This window comes from Caloenas nicobarica, chromosome 13 (genome assembly GCF_036013445.1).
Source record: "Caloenas nicobarica isolate bCalNic1 chromosome 13, bCalNic1.hap1, whole genome shotgun sequence".
NCBI lineage: Eukaryota > Metazoa > Chordata > Aves > Columbiformes > Columbidae > Caloenas > Caloenas nicobarica.
The window spans coordinates 16,285,552-16,309,277 of NC_088257.1; the positions used below are offsets into that span (position 1 = coordinate 16,285,552).

Below are 23,726 nucleotides of genomic sequence, written 5' to 3' on the forward strand. Positions count from 1 at the left end.
AGTTGTTGAATTGCTGAGAGACTTGATATTCAAACTGATCAAGTCAAATCATCTAAATCCGCTTCATTTTCTCAGCAGTTCCCCCTTCATCATTCCAAAGCTTTTTCTTGCAGGATTCCTTGCACGGACCTTCAACTCACTTTGAATGAGAGAGTCTGCTCCATCATTGCCGCTAGCAATGAAGCAAACAGCAAAACAACCAGACAACGAAAGCTGTGAATATCAAATAGGTTAAAGAGAGCTACTCAATCTCTGAACCCATTTTGTCACTGAAATTTCGGTAACTTTAGTAACATGACACGAAAGCATTAACCTGTTTACCCGTTCCCTGATTTTTTTAAGAGCTGTGAACAAGTGCTTGGCACAGGTTTATTGTTTTTTGCCAGTTCAGGTTAGGAACTGCTCTTCAACCAGTTTTTACAGTAAAACAGCTACTGCCTAAAAACACTGACTAAAATATAGTAGCTGGTGCTAAAAACTCCTCATCACCACTCTGACTACTTGAAGCCCTCCAGACTGAGGAAAATTTTAGGGTGTTATTCCACTACAGCTTCCTTGGATTAGTAATTGTGGGAGAAAACTGCCTCTGCATCTCGAATCTCATATGGAAGGCAGAATAGTTCACCATGTCAATTTTATGAGTTCTGTTCTTCAGAGACCAGGATGATACAAGGTTCCTTCAATTTAAACATGATGAAATTGGACACATTCCAGACTGTCGGAGTCTTGATGTGATGCTTTAGTAACACATCCAGGAAAACCTACTTCCACAGTGTTGTACTGCCTTTAGTTTAACATATTAGTCTGAGTTAATTTTACTTGTTTGTTGTGACCTTCTATCAACAGGCTAGAAAAGGAGAACATTCTTAATTTAAAATCCTGCACTTCTGAAATTATGAAGAAATCCAATCCTTTTCTCTCCTATGCAAGACTGTGGTGTCCCAAGACAGAGTAATAATCCTGCCTTAACGAGTCTTTAAAGTCAGATCAAGGACTTGATGAAATAAATCTGAGAATCAGAGAAAAAGCTAAAAGCCACACCAAACAATATCAACAAGGAAAACGAAAACAGAGATCCAATGATGCCTAATGTGTCTATGGACTCCACGCAGAATAACCAGTATGGCACCCATTACCCCCACTGGGGATTGGAACTAGGTGATCTTTAACGTCTTTTCCAACATAAACCATTCTATAATTCTACTCATGCACGATTTCTATAATCTAATAAAAAAAGATTACAGACTGCATGTGATACAGATAAAAAGTTCAATGTCAAGCAGTACCTGCAACAAATACACAGGTCTATCACACATTAATTCTCAGTTCAAGAACACAATGTGTTCCTAAGGTCTGTAAAATCTTTAATAAAACTCTCCTTCCTGCTCAGAAACTTGATGCTTAGTGACTTATACTCTGAACCCCTTTCTATAGCTCAAATCAGGTAATTTTTATCGAAATAAAAAGAGCATTAAACTCCACCCCCCACCCCCCCCAAAAAAAAAGAGGAAAAAAAAAGTCATAATTTCATAATGAGGACTTAAACAGTATCACTACATGGCACAAACAAGGGCGGGTTGGATACTCAAGTTAGTTAAAGAATACTCCCGAAAAACCTGGTGTAGCGCAATGCAAACATTTGCCGTCTATAGCCAGATCTTGCGCTGCATGGACACAGCAGCTCTCCTGGAGCCAGACCACCCGTACTAACACAGCACTGCAGTCCATGAGAGATAAAGCCCAGGTGCCTGTGTCTAAAACTCAGACATCCAGCTGACTGAACATGCATGGCATGCAGCTGCAGTGCATCTTACGTTGTTGCAGTGTAACAGCTCTCTCTAGGTCAGCACATAAAATCCTGCTGCACGCGCAGTCTTTCCTTCCCCCTGCTAAACAATTATTTATCACAGACTCACACTACCCTGTCACTGTCTTAGTTTCATGCAAGCCAGACTGTTACTGTCCTGACTATTTGAAATGCCTGAGAGAAGTGATACAGAAAGCACATGAAAACATTGTTGTGCCCAGAAATGCTTTTCTGACCTTGCATGGTGAGAGCTGGCAGGGCTGTACAGATGACAAGTGAAGCTGCCCCACTTCATTAATTCCCTGGGACAGCAGCCAAAGCCTGACCCTATCCTGGAGTAAATTTCTGCTCTCCGTGCTTCACCTCAAAGAATATAAACACATAGGTTCTCTGCACCTGAATAGATCTTCCTCTGCATATGTGAACTAAAGGTCCATTTAGCTCGTGACAGAAATGACAGTAATCCATGCTGACTCACATTTTAAACAGATGTTGCCAGATTGCCGTACTTGCACTTCATTATCCCAGAGCACCACTCTTCTTCATGCTATGTTGCTTATTTGGACTAAACGTCAGTATCCTCAGTTTCTGGAAACCTGGGAATGGTTGGAACTTGTCCTCCAAACATCCTTAAAATTCCTGTTCTGGGCAGTAATTTTTTCTTAGTTAATTTTTCTTTTCTGCTCAGAGTTTGTTTACATCATTTCAGGCTTGAAACAGATCTAAAACTGGGCTGGGCAAGAAGAGGACAGTCTGTGATGTGGGACAACTAATAAGATTTTTTGCTGATGTTTGGTAAATTAAGTACGAATCTAAACTCTTCATCAAAAATTATATTGAAAGCTGTGCAAAATGCAAGCATGAATCTTGAACCGGTAGCTAAGAACTCACCACCAAACTTCCTTTGGACATTGTGGTCCTGCCTTCCTGGTTTATAGCCTCTTCCTTCTCTTCTGTTCTTTGTACTTTTTTATTTGGAATCACAGCGCTTAAATTATAATTTTTAACAACAGCTTGAGCTAAAACTGTTTTATTCCACTCTTACATGAAAACACAGTTGCAAGATACAATAAGCAAAAGATAACCTTTAACAGATATCTTCACAAAGAATAATCAGCTGCTAAATCATCCTTCTCTCACTCATTCCTAGCAGAACCAAACCTTTTAAAATACTTTTTATTTTGTGATATCAATATTTCTTCAATCTATCTGCAAATAATATTGAAGCACAGCCTTGGTACCCTCCTCCTTTTTCCCTCGGGTTAGCAAGATGTTAAACATGCACCCCTCAGCCTTTCGCTTTCTCCTGCCCACAGACAACCTACTCTATCAAACTGAGCTTTTTCCTAGAAAAGCCTTGTCCTTCCTCAGACGCAGTATAAAGCTGCTGTGAAAAGCAAATGAAACAAACAGTCTATCAGTGTCCATGCCAACAAACACTATAGTTAGTGTTAAAACTGGACCCATTTTGTTTTGCTGTCTGTGATTATTCCAGTGAAAAGTATTTCTTGGCACACTATTAGTTCTAATGGCAAATATTTCAAACTTCTCCCAGAAAACAATCGCTAATTATTTCTGTAAAAAACAGCTTCACACTGACAACTTGCAAATAGAGTCTAAATTCATTAAATAAATTATTCATGCTGAACGTAAAAGTGTTTATAGGAGTAGTCAGGCTTAGAACAAGCTGAAGATGTCTTTCCATCGATTCATCCACTCAGCAAGGAATAATTTTAACCTCTTTGTCTTTCTCATATCCCTAGAAATGGCAACGAGGCCAGTCTTTGCCGTCCACTACACTATACACGGTCATACTTTATTTAACTAATATAAACCTATATAGGTGCCTGACACATAAAGGGATGAGTAAAGGTGATCAATTATTTGCCTTTTAGAAAACTTTATATTTGCATAACATACTTGCCATTAGCAGTGCTGTCCAGCTTCATGGCAATGAGGAATCATCTTCCAAGTCTTACCTCATGAGTTGGAGAGAAACAGAAAATCAATTTTGAAAGCAGAGACTTGGGTTTATAGAATTCCATTTGCTGTCAGTAAGAAACTAATACCTTATATACGATGATATCTAGAGATTTCCAGGAAAAAGTTTCAAAGCAAATTAATTTTTAACATTTTATTCATGAACAGCAGAAAATGCAGCTTTTGTTTATCATACTGCTGGTTTTAATAGCAATTTGTACATCTGTAAGTGAACTTTTGCACATGTTTTCAACATGATAGGCACTGTTCTGAAAGTAACTCAGGCATATGGTGTCACAGCCATGGACATCACCCTGAGAAAGACTGAGGATCCAGAGCAGTGTGGTGGGAGCAGCAGAGGGATCTGAGGACTGTAAATCCAGCTACAGCCACAGAGTGAATTGTCAGTGGCTGTTATATTTTATGCTGAGCCATCTGTTGCCTTGACTACACTGCCTAGTTTAAAGATAGCTGGAGTGTGCCTGTACAAGCTATGCAAAATGATAACTTCTATGCTCTTTGAAAAGAGCAAGATCCAACTTACATTATCTAGTAAGCCTTGCAGATGGGCTTTTAATACATCTTTCTTCTCAAGAACAAGTTTTGTCACTAGGGAACACACAATGTCCTTTGACCTGTATAACCAGAGGCTCACTGAAATTTTGTTCCATATCCTGGTGGGCACGTCCTGCAGTATTTTCTTCGAATGTTATTCCTATATCTGTATCACAAGTAACTTATCAGTGCCCATGAATATTGTTCATATTGTCTATTGGCCATCTATGGTATCAATGTCTTTCTTTAGAGTAGACAGTGCTTTAAAACAGGATAGATATGTATATATAATTATTTTTGGCTGAGGAGTGGTCTTGTAATGGGATGAATTACAGATCCGTAGATGGAGATTTGAAATGGTGCTCCACAGACTGCTTTCCGTCTTCTAGAACTTTGGAAATGCGCTGCAAAAAAAAAAAAAAAAGAACACAGTGCCATATGTCAAAATAACTACTGTACTGGATTCAGTAATATGCACTAGCTTGTGGCCTTAAGCTGCGGCTAGAGAAAGATGTTGAAGAAATCCTGAATATTTTGAATTAATTTCTCGATCCTGCAAAACAATAAACCTGTATTTAAACCCATCCACATGATTCCAATCATGCTGTGAAGCACTATACAAGTGGATATTTCGCTTTATTCAGTTCTTTCTGAGACTTGGTTTTAAGCTAAAAGAGGGGAGATTCAGGCTGGACACGAGGAAGAAATATTTTACCCTGAGGGTGGTGAGAGCCTGGCCCAGGTTGCCCAGAAAGGTGGTGGATGAACCATCCCTGGAGACATCCCAGGCCAGGCTGGACGGGGCTCTGAGCAACCTGAGCTGGTGCAGATGTCCCTGCTCATGGCAGGGGGGGCACTGGATGAGCTTTAATGGTCCCTTCCAACCCAAACTATTCTATGATTCTATGACATTTTGTCCTTATTTTAGATGCTACTTAGTTTTAAATGTGAGTGGATAAGATCATGCTGAAACGCTGTTACTTCTGGGTCTGAAAAGAACAAGTCTGTGATAAAATGAATATAACTGAAATGCTACAGACTCCAAATTAACAGGTTATTCTTGTTCCTACCAGAAAAATATTATTGTGAACACAACTAAATGCAGATTTTCCTAAATGTTGCTCTATAATCCCTGAAGGCACTACCTATATTTTTTAGAAGACTGCAGAAACTAACGGATGAAAATGAAACCTATTCACCAGAAAAAAAAAAATTTAAAACAACCTTTGTTTTGAAAGATCAGCAGAGTTGACACAAAGCATTAAAAGTGCCATAGAATGCTTATGCAGTATGCACGTCAGTAGCTACCAACATCTGCATTAAATTGCACCCTCCCACTATCTGAAAAAAATAGCAAAAACATAAAACTTTTTAATTAATAGCTGCACTGAATACACATTTTTTTCTTTCCAAAATTACATTAAATTCAATAGTTTTAATTTTGTGACATTTCCACAGGAATCAGTGAAAGGTTTCCTACTTTAAGGGAAGGCAGCATTAATGACGACAGTGTAAGCCAGTATTTACTTTCAAATAAGCACCTCTGACTTCAGAAAGCAACTCACGCTGTACATATTTTCCAAGATATTCCGTCCTTGCCCTACTCTGGGCAGTTAGCACTAGCATCAACGTAATGAAATCGAACGAAAACCAATTGCTTTCCCTCTTTTGCTAATAAATGTTGTCTAAAGCAAATCAGAGAAAAATCAGTAGGTCAAATGAGACCTCTTGTGGTACAGATGCAGAACTGCCCATCTGAGCCTTCCTTTAACACATGCGCGCGCACACACTCCAGGTTGCACGTCCATACTCCTGAAAGCAGAGCCAAAGTTGTGCTTCCCCACAGAGCTTCCATTCGAAAAACAAACAAACAAAACCACCACCATCACCACCACCAAACTCAACAACAACAAAAAGAGAAGAGTTGGACTTATGATCTTACTGTATCTTAAAATAACTTAATTTTCAAAGTATAGATTTTTTTTTTTTCCCAAAGAGGAAACGCTTTCTTTTTTTGCCCCATAAACACACAGAACTTACCATTGTTTTAAATAACTGGTTCACTTTCTTTTTTTTGAAGGTTTTCTTGTCACCGTCTGAGGTGGAAGGAAACACCGGCTGACTCAACCTATGTGATGCAATTGTTTCACCAGGTGCCACAGGGCCGACGGACAGAGTTAATCCTTAGAATAGCAGAATATTGGTTGTACAAAACAAAACCAAGAAAGGAGAGTCAGAGTGTAAGATAAAGCAGAATTCAAAATAATAAATTACAATTACTAGAAAGAAATTAGACATTTTAAATTTAACTATAACCTTAGAATAGAAAAATAAATAATGGGGAAGCACTAAACTTCATTACACTGGAACTGAGTAGTGAAAAAAAAAATGAACCAGTTTGGTCACAGAAGAAAAAACAGATAAATACATGAAAAAGAAGTGGGCCATGACAGTCTGTTGTGCTTAATGTGCCTGATGTCTGCTGCAGGCATCTGGAAAGACGGGGACAATGGGAGGGACAGCAGTAGGGGGTACAGAGTACTGATGCAGGGCACATTTTTTTTGTTTGGCCTGGAAATGAGGTCCACCTTCAGTTACACTTTGCCCTTCTCTATCATGCAACTGTCAGTCTTCCGAGTGGGCGGTTGTGCTACCCTGTTTCCTCTTCCTCTTGCTGTGAGGGAGGCTTGTGAGATCCCTCTCTAATGTCAAAAGCAGAAGTTAAACCCTGCTATGTGGTGACCTTTGGGGATATTTGTCTGGCAAAGTGAAGTACAGAGCAGCTCTTCCTGCTTCAAACGCTGCCCTCAGCTGGGAGGGCGGAGTGCAGAAACCCTTGCTTCTGCAAGTGAGAGCCCACACAGCAAGGAGGGTGGATAAACCTTGTCCTTCTCAAGGCAGGGGGAATGCCCACACTATACAAGGAAGCAAAATTTGGAGCTCCAGAAGTAACACTTTAGCATTTGCATGTTAGCACTACACAGCACAGTGTCACCAAGCACAAGTAGCAGTCCAGCTGCACATGCACAATACACGCTTACATTGTAATCTCTGTCTCAGGGGCACAGAGCCACATAGAGAGAGCTGCCTGCTCTGCTTGGAGCAAACCCTTTATTGCCGTGTTTTCTTAACATAGCCATAAAGAAGTGAGAACTCTCCTCTTACTGTAGGCAGCTTACCTGGGATAGTTGGCATCGAACGACTGACAGAACTCATTTGCTTGAGGACAGATGTTTTCTGAGGCGCCACTACATGTTCTGAGAGGTTGGTGTCACTCATGAACTCGTATTTCCTTGACAGCTGTTTAATTAAAAAGAACAATGCCATTAATGATCAACTGAGATATGAGCAACAAAGACCTAAGCAAAATAACATCTTGTGCAAAGTATAAAAGACAAAAATTAATAAACAAGCTATCATGTCTAACTTGAGTTCTTTATGGGATTGTTTGCTGAGTAAACAATAGCAGAAATTAAACCCAGTAGTATTGGATTCACATTTAATATTATACACTAGCTAAAAACGTGCAACAACTTTGCAGATGGTATATAGTAAAATAAATACTTCTCATTCCACATAGCCGAAATATTACTCTAAAAAAGCTAGTTAGAAGAGATTCTTTAATCTGGAACTGTAGGATGGTATTCCTACCATATCTTTGGAATAATACCACCAGCCAGCTCTGACTGTGATCTGCAATGTAATAAAAGCTTGAAAACATTTTTTCCTATTGCATTAACATAGCCAGCTCAGCTTGACACTGTTCTTCTGAAGTGAAAAAAAATCCTGTAACTCAATATGTAGTGAGATTCCCACAGTCAAGTGTCTGCATTACCTAATTTAATCAAAAGACAAAAATGTTAATTGGTTTTGTATACTAATGCTTTACAGACCATGACTGTGCTTTATCTCTCTTTTTTTTGTATCAGGACATGTAGTGTAAGACAATCATGATTTTCCATAAGTTTCTCCTTTTTTCCCAAAAGAATCTTAGTTTTCTATTGAATTCACTTTGCCTTAGATGATTCCTCCAGAAAGTTTTGATCAAATGACTTAGGCACTCTCCAAGTAATTCAACAATCTTTTATTGCCTAACATTTAATTTAGATAGGACCTGTATATCAGAGGACATTTTTCTTTTTTTTTTTTTTAATTTCTTTTTATATTAAAACCCTCCTTAGAATTAAACTAACCAAAAAAAAGTGCACAATGTAAGTTATATCAGTCATTCTAATGATCTAGCAGTGCAATAACAGCACTCAGATGATCTATGGAGCAAGAGGTGCCAGTGCTTCCAAGCTTCAGTCTGGCACCGTTTAAGGAACACTGTTTGCAATCTTGCAATTTTCTAACAGCTGCACATTCCATAACAAGGTACAAAACGTACAGGGCTCATCACTTCTGCAATAGCCCTGACTGCGAGGAGCTGCCACGAAATGTCAGCACAGTCAATTGCCTCTCCACAGGAAAGCTAGCTTAACCCTCCCAGTATAGTACTCTATTTCAGGCTAAGCAAGCTTCAGAATTTGCAGCTTGAGGGCTATATCATCTGTCATCATAAGCTAGTAAAGATGTTCTGATTTTTCCTTTGATTTCTTTCCTCCTCAGCATCTTGCACGTTTCATTCATGGCAAGGCAGTCAGTCCCTGCATCCTGCATATTTCCCTTTGTGACACCTAGAGTTCTGTGTGATATGTTTTTCTTTTCCTAAGCAAAGAAGTGATGTCCTCTTTTTTTATGGATTATAAAATACTATTCTAACTCAGTAACATACACATTTCATGTCCGAGATAGAAATATCAGGTGCCGTCTTCTCATCAGCAAACACCACACTGCTTCTTTTTGTTCTTTTTTTGGACCTTCTCATCTTGACTTCAGGGTGGGGATTAATTTGCAGAGCAGTCTCCTCTGATTCTGCTTTTACTGGCTTTGGTAGCACTACTTCCAGATCAAAGCTGCAGGAGGAAAAGAAAAAAGTACGAGTTGCTGAGTGATATTTTAAAAGCCACTGGTATTCTGATGTCATTTCCCCATTAAATATAAATGTGGGTCATCCTTTCCTTTGACTTTCTATGCAGCCTTGCAAACTCTTGGCAAAAAAATATACGACGTGCTTCAGCTGGTGACTGTAGATACAAATAAGATGCCTTCAGGAGGTATGACATAGTCTTAAAATGATGCAAAGAATGTAAAATATTAATATGAGTGCAAAACCCTTTTTAAAGATTTGTGCATCAGCTTAAGAACTCCTAAACTAAAGAGAGTTAGAGTTCAAATGGCAAGTTTACACATGATAATGATGGTGCTGAAAGCAAAACATGCTATTTTGGTTGTTGAAAAGAGTGGAACAGAGTATTACTATTTATTCTCATGTTTTAAACACACACTCCTATTTATTTCACCATGTTGGACAACAATGCACATAAGTAGTGATAAAAAAACCCCACCTCCTTCCTTCCTTCTAGTTTTTATAGTTAAAAAATTGGGCTATTTTTAATTTAAAAAAATTAAATTGGCGCTGGCTTTACTCCCTTCTCTGCTGATGTAACTAGCCTATTGGGCATGAAGCTGAAGTTATTTTACAGCAATAATTGTTAAAGCAAGTAGTATGGTGAATTTGTCGACCTGTGCTTCCTAGAAACAAATTAGCATCACGAGACTTAAAAGCAGGTGGATGATTCAGTTGCTTAAGTATCATTGGCTGGTTCCATGGGAGACACGGGGCTGGCAGATCGGCTACAAATCACGTTTCTGTGCTACCCCCTTCTGGAGGGGAGGCTGAAGGGCAGGAAGAGCAGCCCAGGGCATCTCGCATGTGATACTACACATCTTTGTTAGACAACTCAAAAAATGGAATTAACTATTGTTAAACAATGAACTGGCAGTCAAACATGCAGGAATAGAGGGGTGTCTTAAGAAGAAACACTTCCAAGTTAGGGTCATACATTTTCGGACTTTTTACCGTTTAAAACTTCCAAAACTGAACTGCTCAAAAAGGGAGATCGGATATTAAAAGAAAAAAATCACAATCAAACACTGCTCAGCAAGATCAATTTTATCTGTGCCTTGCTTGGGAAGAATTTCTCTGTGCCCAAAGGATAATTTATAAAGTGATCAAAACAATTTGTAGGTGAAAAAGTTAATCAATACAACTATAACTGTTCTCTCAAACTTCAAAGCCTTTGTGTTTCCCAGCACTGCAGTTAAGAAAGCATATTAGGCAAAGCATTTTCAGTTACTACAGTCTTCGCTAAACCCTTCCACCTCCTTACTTATAAGTTTGTAAAGGCTTTTCTCTCCCTCTTCAATTTGCACAGGTGAAAAAGATGCTAATTAAAAGTTGTAGAAAGAGAAAATTGCAAAAAACCCAGATCTTGGTATTTATTTGAAATGCCATTTAAATAATAAAATACTTGTTTCCTGAAAATGAAATGACACTTTTTTCCAGTGAGACTTTAGTATATGTTGTCTATTAAAGTTGAAATACTGTAGCTTTCAGCCTGGAGGAAGAGACAGCTACAGTTAAAAATAGTTTTGGCCTAGTCTGAAGAGACAGTTAGTGGTCTTTATCCTTGAATACCTTTTAAATTTTTTAAAATCTTACAGTTTCATCCCATAAAACTGTTTAAAAACCTGGACTTGAAAGAAAACTGGTATTGTATTTTTCGCCACCAACCTTTCTGAAGCAATTTTGTTTGGAGTGCTGCAGTCTGAATTCATGGAAGTCAGTGAAATCACTGACAACTGACGATAGGATCTGAGCATTGATCTTGGCCGTCCTACTCTCTTGTCATCAAAATCTGGCTGCAGGATGGAAAAGAGAAACATTTGCTATCAAACAACTTTGTGTGACCCTTGTTTCATCCCTTTTCACTAGGTCTTAAAGACAGCAGAGGCGTTTTAACATTTGGCATGAATGAAGTTATTTGCTACCATTAATTACTGTGATTGTTTCTTCCGTCTGGACTGACTTAAAGACATCTTAAACTCAATGACACAGCGAGTAGCTAAATAAACTACAATTGACATAATTAACTTCATTTTGGGAAAAAGAAATTAAAATAAACAGCATCTGCTGATCTTATTTGGAACAGACTTGGGGCACGCCATTAAAGTACTTGCTTGGGCAAATAGATTTAGTTAGTCCTTGCTCCAAGATAGTAATTGTGCTAATACTTTGCTTCTGATGTCATTTTTCACCAAGACTCTGGTGTCTAGCGGGAGACATGGAAACACTTGTAGTTTCAATAATTATTTTCAAGTGTTTTGCAGAGTTTACGTACAAGGAATACACACGCTGCTCATCCTTCGAATGGCCAGAACCGCAGAACTTGTTTTGTTTTGTTTTGTTTTTTCCTTTTAATAGAAGAGCTCAGGCCAGCCACCAAAAATTTTTAAACAGGTTGCTTTTGTTTAAGTGCTGATCTGTAAGAGTGCGGAAGGGTCCAAGCATTAGGCAAGATTGCTAATTGCGGATTACAGCCTCTTTGTTACTGCAGGGATGGTGGCATGAGAGTGAAAATAAGAAAAACATTCTGAGATAAATACATGGAATTTTCATCATATAGCTGTATAACACAGCACAATATCAAAAATTTAGGTTAGAAACTTGCTATTTTTTCCCCTATGACAGAAGAAATAAATTGTCTTATAAAATCATCAATGCTGAAAGTAACAACATAAAATAATTTCCAGAGCAATCCCCAAAGCCAGCCAACAGCATTCCTGCTAGCCTGCACAAGCTCAGATAGACTATTTTATTCAAGAATTGTCTGGAGAGTTTGTGTTGAGAAGTTATCCTTCAATTCCCACGTATTTCACTTTGGTCTCAACTAGTATTTATAGTATTATACACACGGTAGGTTTTGCTTTACAACCCAGCTGGAAGTGGCTAGCACAGGAAGAGACCAATTGCAGATCAAAGCCCTAAACCACTGTGAAAAATTACAAAGAGGAGAAACATGAAAGTTTGTTTTTACTTCCTTAATAAGGCAGAAAAGAATTGCAATTTTAATAGACATAATAAAATACCCAAATCATCCAGAATGAGGAATATTTGATATGTCAGAGAACTGAATCAGCTCTTTGACTATAAAACTCAGGTCCTGCTACCTTCAGATCACAAGAAAACCCACAAACAATGAAAGCTTAGTATATGTTTTTGTTTAGAAGAACAAGTGTATTAAGCAAAGAAAAAGTGCAGGTGAGGTTAAAAGGAGAGCAATACCAATTCTCTGGCCCCATATTGTTTTTCCACTTTAACTTTTAAATGCTTGAAACATTCCTCCATACGGTCGTGGAAAGGACGAAGATTATCAGAAACTCTTCTTTCATGGATTTTAATTCCAGCCCCAAGGAAAGGTATCTTGAAGGGAAAAAAAAAAAAGAAAAAGAAAAAAGTGAGAATATTAAACTGGGTCTGACAACCCCTCTAGCTCCATTTCAAGTACCTGGTAAGTCAACTGCAAAACTCTTACTGTGATCAGCAGACAGATTTGTCAGTTGATCTCGGCTTTTAGCAGCAAGTACAGGATGGAAAGGGCTCTTGAAAAATGGGCTCGCTCAGTACATTCTCGAAGAATGCTGGCTGCCTCATAGGGACTTTTCTCTCTTTTGTGTATTTTAATGTTAATCCCTTATGAAATTAAACACACCATGTGAGAGTTTAAAAAATTCTTAGACCGTTAGTCTACCTGCTTATGAAGGTGCCTGCCACAGTTTACAAGAAAAAGGGTAGGGGTGAAAAATATCCCAGTGGATTCCAGGCAAGTGGTTTCAAGCTCTTTCCAAGCGGATGAATAAGTGACTGGGAAAGGTTTAAATCCATCTACTGAGGACAAATCATGTGATCACTGTAATAATTGCTGCAGCAATTTAATAGGTTGATGCCTGGTTACTGAAGGTGATCTCTTCCTTTCTCCTCAATTTACTCTACAGACATCCTCTGTATGCCCCACATCTCAAGAAAAATTCGGTAAGATAAAGGTTGAATACAAAACAGAACAACTCAAAACACAACCAGAGGCAGCTTGCACTAACCAGTCTGACTGCTCAATTTTACTCCTGTGCTTTTCTTTTTGCTGCTTATCCTTTAGGCTGGGGTCAGTGACAAGTAACCAAAGGGATTAGGATCTCTGATTCTTCCTACTAGAGTTAAAAGAAGGTACATAACAATAGCTTTTAAAAACTAGGCAGGAAAAGTATAGATCCCTGCTCCTTTAAAGGAGAACATCTGATTAGAAGGTTAGGAAAAGGTTATCTGTTCATTAACTATCTCTCTCTGCTTGATTTTCTTAAGAAAACCATCTCCTTTCTCAGAGGGAATAGCTTGCTGGCTTGCCTAAAAAAACCCAATAAATTCTTATAATGAAGCAAATGATAGTAATAGTACATTTCTAACCCCTCTTCCCTACAATGCTTTCCTTGGCTATTATATTGCTACTATCATCTTTGCTGTTATATTAGTGTAACAGCATCCAGTTATAAGCAAATAAAACAAATCTCATCTTCAAAGATAACAACAGCACACTTGGACATGCTGTTTCATAATAAACGTATTCACAAAGAGAAACTTCGTAGTGCTTCTCTTTAAAATATAAAGACATGTTATTACTCTTTAGTCTTTGAGGATCATGATTTATGAGATTTGTGGAACATATTTTAGCTAGCCTTCTGCCAGTGACCTTTTCTAACTGCTTTACCATTGACTTTCAGCTATTTGTCATTAATGTTCGGGGCTTTTTTGTAAAATCCACTTAGATTCCATGGGTTTTTTTTGTGTTCTGACCCTAAAAATATTATTAATAATTGTACACATCGGTCTACTCTTTGACCTGATGATATTTTATGGAAGTTCAACTTGAATATAACTTTTAAAAACACGGTATTAAAGCCCATATATTACAGACAGATCTATCTGTCCTCTTTAGAGGGATTTACAGGGATAGATATAAATTACTACTATATTTCCTAATGCCAGATGGTGTTATGGTCAAATTATACCACTACATCCACTGAGTGTTTCTTGTGGTCAGAAAGCAACCATGTACAAAGCCTGTGGTGGGCAACGACACAGGAGAAAGCTGTAAAGGTTGGTGACTCAAACTAATAATTAAACTGAGATTAATCAACATGAAACAAGAATAAACTTCAAAACATTAAGAAAGTAGTACCGAAAAATGCATTAAAAGTATTTGGAACATTCATTTCAAGGCTGAGAGAGGAATAAATGGTTAATTCTTGCTGTTTCTCATCTACACCATTTCATAACATCCCTCTGGAAAGGCAGATCATATATTATGCCTTGATACAGCAATTACTATGCTCAGTCATATACACAGCAAACTTAAATCATCTACATTTCAGAGGACTGAGCAGTGAGTGGTTTCTTAACAAAGTACCTATGTGCAAAAATTCAAGTCTTTTGTCTCATTCATTTTGCTATATATTGATGGCAATCATTGTTTTTCTTCCCTCCACTGATATAATAAATGCTTAGGTCAATGAAAAGAGCCATTTTCCCTTGAATCTCAGCGAAATGTTTTCTGCTACCACCTCCCATAAGTCCATTTTCCTCTTTGAGGACAAAAGGCTTCCGCAGGTTGGTTGGCTTATCACATGTACATGAAAACTTAAAAAAACCAACCAACCAAAAAAAAGCCCAAACCCCAACCCACCACAAACCAAAAACCAACAACAACAACACACAAAACCGAAACACAAAACCAAAACCTCGGTGCTGCTGCTATAGGCAGAATATTCAGTTTTCCGCTGGAGATATAACTTAAAAATATTTACTAATGGTCTTCCATGTTATTTGTCACACAAAAGACAGGTAGCAGCAATCTTGAAGGGTCGTCGAGCATGAAAATAACTCCTGTGAGCAACTATCATTCCACTAAGGTTTCTAATGAAAACAACAACAAAACAAAAGACAAACAAACAGCAAAAAAAGCCACAAGAAACACAAAACCCCAAACCAAACAAAAGCACAAACAAACAAAATCCAAACAAAAGCAAACCCAACAAAACAACAACAAAAATAAACCACCAGAAACAAACGACAAGAAACAATCACCTCTAGGAAAGTGTTATTTCCCAAGAGAATTTCTGACATTTACAAATGCTTGTTTTCCCAGCAATTCATGAAGTCCTTATGACTTCATCCATGCTCTCACTTCTGTCTCCAGGAATACAACCAGAGTTTCAATTCCTGCCCCTTTTTAACCATAAATGCAACCCACTCTGTGTGGCTGTTGATAAACCACTCCAAGTGAGGTGCTGTACAGAGCACTTCTCTGGCCTATTGCTTTCCCCAGGACAGAAGGTGATACATGGGTAATTCCTCGGGTTCTGGTAGCATTTCAACTAACTCTAAACAGACACCATAATGATGATCCTCCTCAGGAAACGCGATGTGATTTTTGTAATTAAGCCATTTCTCCAGTTTAGGCACAGATTTTAAAAAACTTCAAGGACAGGATCACTTCGATCCCCAGAGGTGTTTTATCAGCCACACCAGACAATAAGGAATTACATTGTTTTGGTGGTGATCTTAGTGTGTTAATAATGAAATAGCTGCTTCCTGTTAGGCACAATAAAATTGAAGGGGTTTAAGCCCTTTTTCCTACTTAAGGGAAACTATTAATATCTAAATAGGGTAATAAATAGCTAGTCCTTTTATAACTATACATACTCTGAAATAGAAGGTTTAGTCTAAGAGAGAATATTTTACTGAGTCCCTTTTCAAAAAAATACTATGAATTCATCACAGAACTAGGCAGGAACTTTGTAACCACTCCCTTGGGGAAACAGTAAAAACCAACAGCAACAACAAAAATATGGAAGTAAAAATGACACAACTATTTAAATGCTACGTTCTTCTGCTAAAAAGGAACAGGAAAAAGGAATAGCTGATGAAGCCTCAGATGACTGCTGTCAGTAAGAGGTTACCTGCCAAGCAATTAGATCTTTGAGTCTATTCAGCTTTTCTTGATCCTCTGGATGGTCTCTGATATATTCTTCTGTAAAGAAAGCCTTAGACAAAAAGAATAATTCAGTCCATCATTTCAACAGGTAGAGAAATCGGTGCTTACTCCATTGACTCCATCTGATGTCCATAACACTGGTCATCAAATAGGAGAGACATACGAACATGCTCTTTAAGGAGATGCTGCTAGTGACACTTCCTTAATGTATCAGTTGAGAACTGAGGTGATCTGATCTTTTTTCGTTAAAAGGTATTCAGTCTTCATCCAATCCTTCTGAATTTGAGACCCCTACTATGAAACCAAATTGTTCTGTTTTATTAATCTTGCACTGAAACTGAAAAGGTGCACATTTGGAGTGTCATGATTTACACTGATAAACGATAATTTTATTCAAGTACTCTATTTACTGGATTAGCCAGTGTTACACAATGTACTGTGGAGTAACCCCACATCCATTTTTATCCAAAATTTTAGTAAGTAATAATTTGGAATTTCAATTTATATGAGTTTTTTAAATTCCTGTTTTCTCTCCTGCCCTGCCTTCACAAGGTGGTCTTCGGGACAAATTTTCTACCGTTCAGTTCCTCAAGACATTCCATTTTACATGTATTGCCAGAACAGTTTTTATTTGGATTCCCATTTTTTAACAACAAAACCTGCTATGCAGAATGGCTGCAGTCACTGAGAAAACCTGATAATGGTTTAATTGATGACCCACATCTAAATACTCCAGACCTACTGTAGGATAAACTTGATTCATTCGCTCCAGACCAAATCTTTTGAAGTGTGAGAGCCTATTTCATGACAAAAGGGGTGTCTCGTCTCACATGTATATGAAAATCCCCGTAAGTGCAATTAATAACAAGCTTCAGTTATTCTGGTTTGCTGGTTTCTGCTTTCAAAGGCAGCTGTGACCAGGATATGAGGATCCCTTAATCAGTGGAGTCAGGGCTTTCATATTCCCAGCCCACATTCCACTGCCGCTTTGAATAAAGGATGCAGGAGGATTATGAAATAATACATTAATATCTGAATATGTTCTTTGTATTGACTTAAAAGCTCTTACCTTCTCGTATTTAGCAAAGCCACCCATAACAGCTGGATCAACAATTCCATTTAGGAGCATAGAAAGTGGATTAATAGGAAGGTTCTCGTCACTCTGGTATTGGTTAATCATCATCAGAATTTTTTCATTCGTTGTGGACATAGTCTCAATAGCATTCTCTAAAGGGCTAATTGTAGTCTATAAGGAAACAAAAGACTTCTAAGGTTTATGAAGAGATAAAAAGGTCTTTTTGGTTTTATAAAATTTCATGTATATGCACAATATTCTTACAGTTCAGCAAAAAAACAGAGGTTTGTTCAATTCTCTTAGGACTTGGACCTGAAGCTACAAATCATATATAAGATATATTGATCCCAGCAGTAGAAAGAGACAACATAAGTAATAATAATTTGGTATGTATAAAAATAAGCAAATAAAAACAGCCTTGTGTGATAAATTTGCAAACTATTTTGTACATGGGGATTCATATAGATACATGTTTTACATGTTCTTATCCCATTAATACATACCTGTGACATGGAGACAACCTCAAACCATCGTAAAATTCCAGGAAGCTTGTATGCTGTAACAAATGATGTTCTCTCAATCCACATAGACTATTAAAAAAACATAGCAAGGAGATAATGATACTTCAGGATTTCAACTTTTATCTTTTCTGCCTTCTGAAATGTCAGAGCGAAAAGAATGTAGATGGAAAACACACACACTTTTGCATAAAAGGACACTGTACAATGAATTGAGCACAGCAATTTGCACAAATCATTTTTCTGATTTCAGATTAGGTCATCTTGAGGCACTAAGCCTGTACAAAGCAGAGAAAAAAGAAAATTACTCTTGAATCTTTTAGTATCTCTTCCTATTTTTGCCCTTACAGATTGAGCGACTGTGACTAAATGAGCTACTCTCACCTCTACCAGATCATAATTCCTCTCTCCATTTTCGAAATGTATTTCTGCAATTAAAAGCAATAATAGCCCTATAACAATGTGCCGGCATTCTTACTTTTTTCCCCCCCTCCTTTCTTTTTACTCTTCAGTACAAGACTAGCTGCTGGTATTTTAAAATACCGCAGTTCATTTAACCTACTGCTCCTTATTTTACCAATATCAGCTCATCTAAACTGCCAGTACTGAGAAACATAATAACGAAGGCAATTAAGATGCATTCCAACTACCCCAATTTCCACCTGTCTGAAGTAAGCATGCATATTATCTACTGTCATCAGCAATTAAAATATTTATAACATAATTTCTGTGAAACTATTTCAAGGTGCATTCATAAACGGTTTCAAAACTCTCCAGTTTGTAAAGGAAGCCAATGTGCATCATGAGTCTTGATAAAATGGTATAAAGCTGGGATGTCAGGGTAGAGTTTACATCTGAAGCATTTAATTTAACAGCAGGTAAGAAGCTCCTTGCATCAAACTGTTGACACTACTGATCAGCACACACAACTGAAATTGTACATTTTTTAAATAAATGGCTTTTCCTTTCAGTCTCCCAAGAGCACAGATTTAGCCATAAAGATTGGATGGCATGGCTTTCATGACAGACTATAAAATATCAGATATCTGTAAAATTAAAACATAGAAATTTACCACATTTTTATGCATGACACTGAAAAATAATTTATGATGTTGCAGATTTCCTAGAATATTTGAACAACGACGTCTGTTTCGCAGCATTACACCATTATGAATGGGAATTAAAATGACACGGGTAGCACTGTAGTCCGTAAAGATTTCAGAGGACTGATGAAAGCAGACAACACACACCTCTCATTGCCAAGCTTGCAGCTGACACAAGTGTTTTAAACTACAAGAGGCAAACCATTTGAGATTTATTTACATGTCATCTTGTTCCATAATGAAAATCTGTACCAGAAAATGTTACTGCTTAACACAAATGTGTTGAGCATACTTAACTACATAATGTTTACCCACAATTGACACAGTGATATATCGAGTAGGAGTAGTGCTGAAATAGAGAAATCTTGCGGTTTGGGTTTTTTTGAACCAGATCCTAAAGTTAGAGTGATCTGAGACTAAGAAAGGATCTAGATTAAAATTCAGTCACAACTACCAGAACTGCCTCCATCACCCTATCATTCATTTACTTACAGCAAATTCATTTTCAGGGTCAACTGATCCTTTTCTGACTGGTCTTGAATAGTGGAACCGTTGCACATTGTTGGACTTATAAAAACTGAAAGATTTAAAAAAAAAACACTATTGTAAAATACAGACATCAGAAATTTATGGTTCTTGTTATCACAGTGAAATATTCAATTTTGAGTCAGGTGAGTTTTTAATTAAAACCAAATGTACTGCTCAGAAACTTACTGAAAGCTCAGGAGACTACTACGTTTTCTATAAATCAGAGTCAACAAACTGTATTTTATATGTATTAAGCTTCAGCTTGTGACTGGGTCTAATTTCCAGGCATAAAAATTCCAGAACTTCCAGATTAATATTAAAACCTACAGATGGAGATGCTGGTCTGCTTTACCATGGCATCCAAAAGGAGTACCTTTTGTTAAAAATAACTGACTGGATAGAGTGGATATATTCTTCTGGACCGAAATACACGTGCTTTTTCATCTATGGCACATGCCAAATCAGTTTAATCACATCTAACAACTCTGCTCACAATGCAGAACAATAGTTATAGAATAAACTAAATATTTGAAGCCACTAATAATCATTCTTGTGATAGGTAAGAAATTATACATAAACACTTGTAGAGGGGGACATCAATATAAAGAATCTATTGCAAATGCATGTTATGGTCTAGTCTACTTAGCTTACGAATCATTCTCAATCACTATGAGGACATATTTTCCACTAAACTCGTAACCACTGCGCCTTTAGCACTGGCTAATTGGAAAGAGCAGAGATTGCACAGTTATGGCTAAGTACAGGGTGTTTCAAAAAGGTGGACCCAATTTAATACACCAACAGCCGGTTTCCTCAAATTGTTGGTACCAACAACAAATGATCCTTGACAGATCAATGCCAACACACCGCTGAAACGCATGCTGCACCACAGCGTGGGTTGGTTCACGGTAACAGAGATAGAGTGATTTCAAATTAGGTCCATCTTTTTGAAACGCCCTATATTTTGCTGTCCAAATGTGGAGGACGCATTGCAAAGCCTTTCTTGCGTTAAAAATGCAGGTGCCTCAGTTTACCTGGAGAAATTTTAACTTAAGATGCCTGTTTTAAACAGTTTTAATTAGGGAGATACAGTCATACCTTGTGCTTTCACCGGGGCCTGACAAGAATAGAGAGAAAATATGGCCTGCCTTAAGTGAAAAGTGCTTGTACTTTTTGCTGTCCTTGAATTACAAACGAACAAATACTATCTTGAAATTTTCCACTCAGGTTTCAGTGATAAGCAACAGTTTTATGGACCTTGTTTGCAATGATATAGATCATAGAACGTTTTGGGTTGGAAGGGACCTCAAAGATCATCTAGTTCCAACTCCCTGCCATGGGCAGGGACCCCTTCCGCTAGACCAGGTTGCTCCAAGCTCTGTCTAACCGGCCCTTGAACACTTCCAGGGATGGGGCATCCACAGCTTCTCTGGGCAGCCTGTGCCCGGGCCTCGCCGCCCTCACAGTGAAGAATTCCTTCCTGATAGCCAATCTAAATCTACCTTCTTTCAGTTTAAAACCATTGCCCACCATTCTGTCACTACAGACCTTGTTAAAAAGTCTCTCTCCATCTTTGTTATAATCCTCCTTTACATATCGATGGATTTAGAGGCAAAAATCTCACAAGTCTGAAGTCAGCCGATATTCCAGTAGGTACTGTAGGCAGTTTTGGCAGCAGCTATTAGAACAGTCCATCGCTTTTCACGTATGTAGTCAGAACACTTAATTACGAGCATGTAATACAGTCATCCTGTTTTGCACTGGGTTAGAAGTTTGGAAATGTTAGCCAATCTGTTCTCAAAATACTTCGGACTATTGGTTTCCTTTATTCCTTGACAAAATCTTGACCTTAGTATCAGTGGAAACAATTCTTCCATCATGGGTTTTGCACTTGGCAAGAAGACATAACAAGATTCTGCTGCACAAGACCCTTCAACTCAACCATCTTCCTAGGGCCGGTCACCTCTGAGACCCCTCTCTCCATCACTGTCTAAGAAGCTCTGGTGAAAATGAAGGAACTTGGACCCACAGCATGGATTCTGCCTCCCCACCCTGTAACCATCCAGTCTTCCTCAAGTGGTACATGTTCTTTCACGAAATTCCTGGGGAATACATAAGACAGTAAACTAAGACAATAAAAGCTCTAAAATTCATTGGCAAATGCCTGAGTTCACAAAATAATGGCTGTCAATTTAGGAATATGGACTGACTTTTACTATATTATTTATTACAGAGACTCTACTTACTTTATAATTTGATCAGGTACTGCCTTATTTTTGAATCTAGGTTGCTCCTCCAGGACTGGTTGCACTGTAAAACACTGGATATCTGAAATTGTGGAAGTTAAGGGCATGTTATTAACTATCAGCATGAAATGTTGTAGGCTGTGGGGGAAAAAAAAATAATAATGTTAAAAAAAGACATATCCTGATGAAAAATCTGCAGGGTTCAGGGTTTCATTTCTGGTGCTTTCTTGGCCAAAAAAAGGAAAAATCTGCCAGCAGTAACCAGTGAATATATATTAATATTAATTTTGAACTGTGTATTTTTTTTATTTACTGAGCTTGAATATCTGTAGCTGAATTTATCACACTGAATCATTCCTTCATTAAATTTTAAAGCCAAGCCAACATACAAAAATATCACCAACATCTGATAACAGTTTCACTATTTAGCTTTAAGTATGCATAATATCATGCATTTCATCTTTGAAACTGGTAATTGAGGAGCCCTTTCACCTGAGACTTCCTTTGTCTATGGAGGTGTTAATTTTTAATCTGAAGACTGTATTTGTAAGTAAATAGGTCATATTCTTACATATTTCAGTATATTTGAAACTCGTGTCCTCTGGTTAGATTCTGTAGCTTTTTGTTAAGTGCATAAGTAGTGCATAGTTGCAAACAAACTTGAGCAAATTCTACTTTAAGAAAGGACTGAAACATATGAGCTTAAAAAAATAAATAACTAGTTAAGACACAAGACAGACTTATGAGAGCCTGGCTCTCAGGCTTAATGTAGAAGAGAAGCCTGTAATACTCTTCAGCCCCAACAGTGGGAAAAGAAAGCAGCATTCCTCTTCACTTTCAGCAGGTTCCTTCAGAACAGACCCAAGAGAGCATGTGAAGTGTTATGATATTAACTTGAAAATTAATAAAGTAAAATCAACACATGAAAAAAAAAGTCTGGTACAATGAGGTGATCTCATATCTGCTCAGCCAGTATTGATTTAAATCAGAACAGGAAGAAAAATATAATGAGTGCAAGCAACTGTTACAATACTTCCAAACAAGAATAATTTAGGGCATTCTAAAAGGTGGTTAACGATGTTTATGAGTTACTCTTCCTAGGAAAATGTCTGAAAGTGACATAAGGCGTATTTATGTTGCCAAGAAATACAGGTAATACCCACGTGCAGTGCCAGTCAGAACAAAGCTCAAGAAAGGCAGGAATGTGAGGTAACAAACAATTTGCTGCCTTAACCTCAGCCAAGGGACAGGGTTTAGTGGTGCACTTGGCAGTGTCAGGTTCATGATTGGACTTGATCTTAGGGGTCTTTTGCAGCCTAAATGATTCTATGAATCTACGATGACTTAACAAGACAGACTTGCTAGAATTGTGAGAAAAACAGGAACATGTTAGGAACGAGCCATAAAAGCCATGCAAGGCATATAAGGAAAACTGCAAACTGAGCTGCTACGTTAATAAATTTCATCCTTTTTAGGAAATGATTGTTCCACATAAGGTCCTGCTAAAAACAAGGTTTCCCCAACCCGCCTTCACTCTGTGGTCTCCCCCATGTTCAAGGATACATTGGCCAGGAGAGTTTTTCACGGCCTTGCCAGGTGCTGAGGTGGTGTTCATCTTCTCTGCGCTGGGAAACTGGCTCAGCAGCTGTGCCTGGAAATCCTCTCTCCTCTCGTATTCCTTCCCACGATAGATGAACACTTTGTTCTGCAAGGAATAAATAGCCGTTTTCTTTGGCTGTAGGATGCTGAGGCAAAAGTTACAGATGCATGTTTGTCAGTACAAAAATGCAATGGACTCTCCAAATTTTGGAATGAGTGTTACTATTTTCTGAATATTAATTAACTATAAAGCAAGACACCCCTTTGACCAAGTGCTGGAATGCAGCACTGACTCTCCCGAGATGATACTCTATGCTGTTAGACTGAA

At 37.9% G+C, this 23,726-nt stretch overlaps 1 protein-coding gene across 1 annotated transcript in view; it reads right to left on the reverse strand.

The window, feature by feature from the left end:
* Positions 1-4,536: 4,536 nt before the first annotated feature.
* The window catches only part of DOCK2 (dedicator of cytokinesis 2), a 180,263-nt gene continuing 161,073 nt past the window's right edge, over positions 4,537-23,726 (reverse strand). Inside the window, exons 41-52 of the mRNA XM_065644433.1 lie at positions 23,363-23,504; positions 21,800-21,881; positions 19,518-19,602; positions 17,908-17,994; positions 17,399-17,575; positions 16,295-16,378; positions 12,570-12,707; positions 11,019-11,146; positions 9,117-9,297; positions 7,522-7,642; positions 6,383-6,525; positions 4,537-4,746 (exon numbers count right to left, since the gene is read on the reverse strand). Coding sequence (XP_065500505.1) covers positions 4,672-4,746; positions 6,383-6,525; positions 7,522-7,642; positions 9,117-9,297; positions 11,019-11,146; positions 12,570-12,707; positions 16,295-16,378; positions 17,399-17,575; positions 17,908-17,994; positions 19,518-19,602; positions 21,800-21,881; positions 23,363-23,504 — 1,443 coding nt within the window. The 3' untranslated portion in view covers positions 4,537-4,671. The remainder of the gene's footprint in view (positions 4,747-6,382; positions 6,526-7,521; positions 7,643-9,116; positions 9,298-11,018; positions 11,147-12,569; positions 12,708-16,294; positions 16,379-17,398; positions 17,576-17,907; positions 17,995-19,517; positions 19,603-21,799; positions 21,882-23,362; positions 23,505-23,726) is intronic.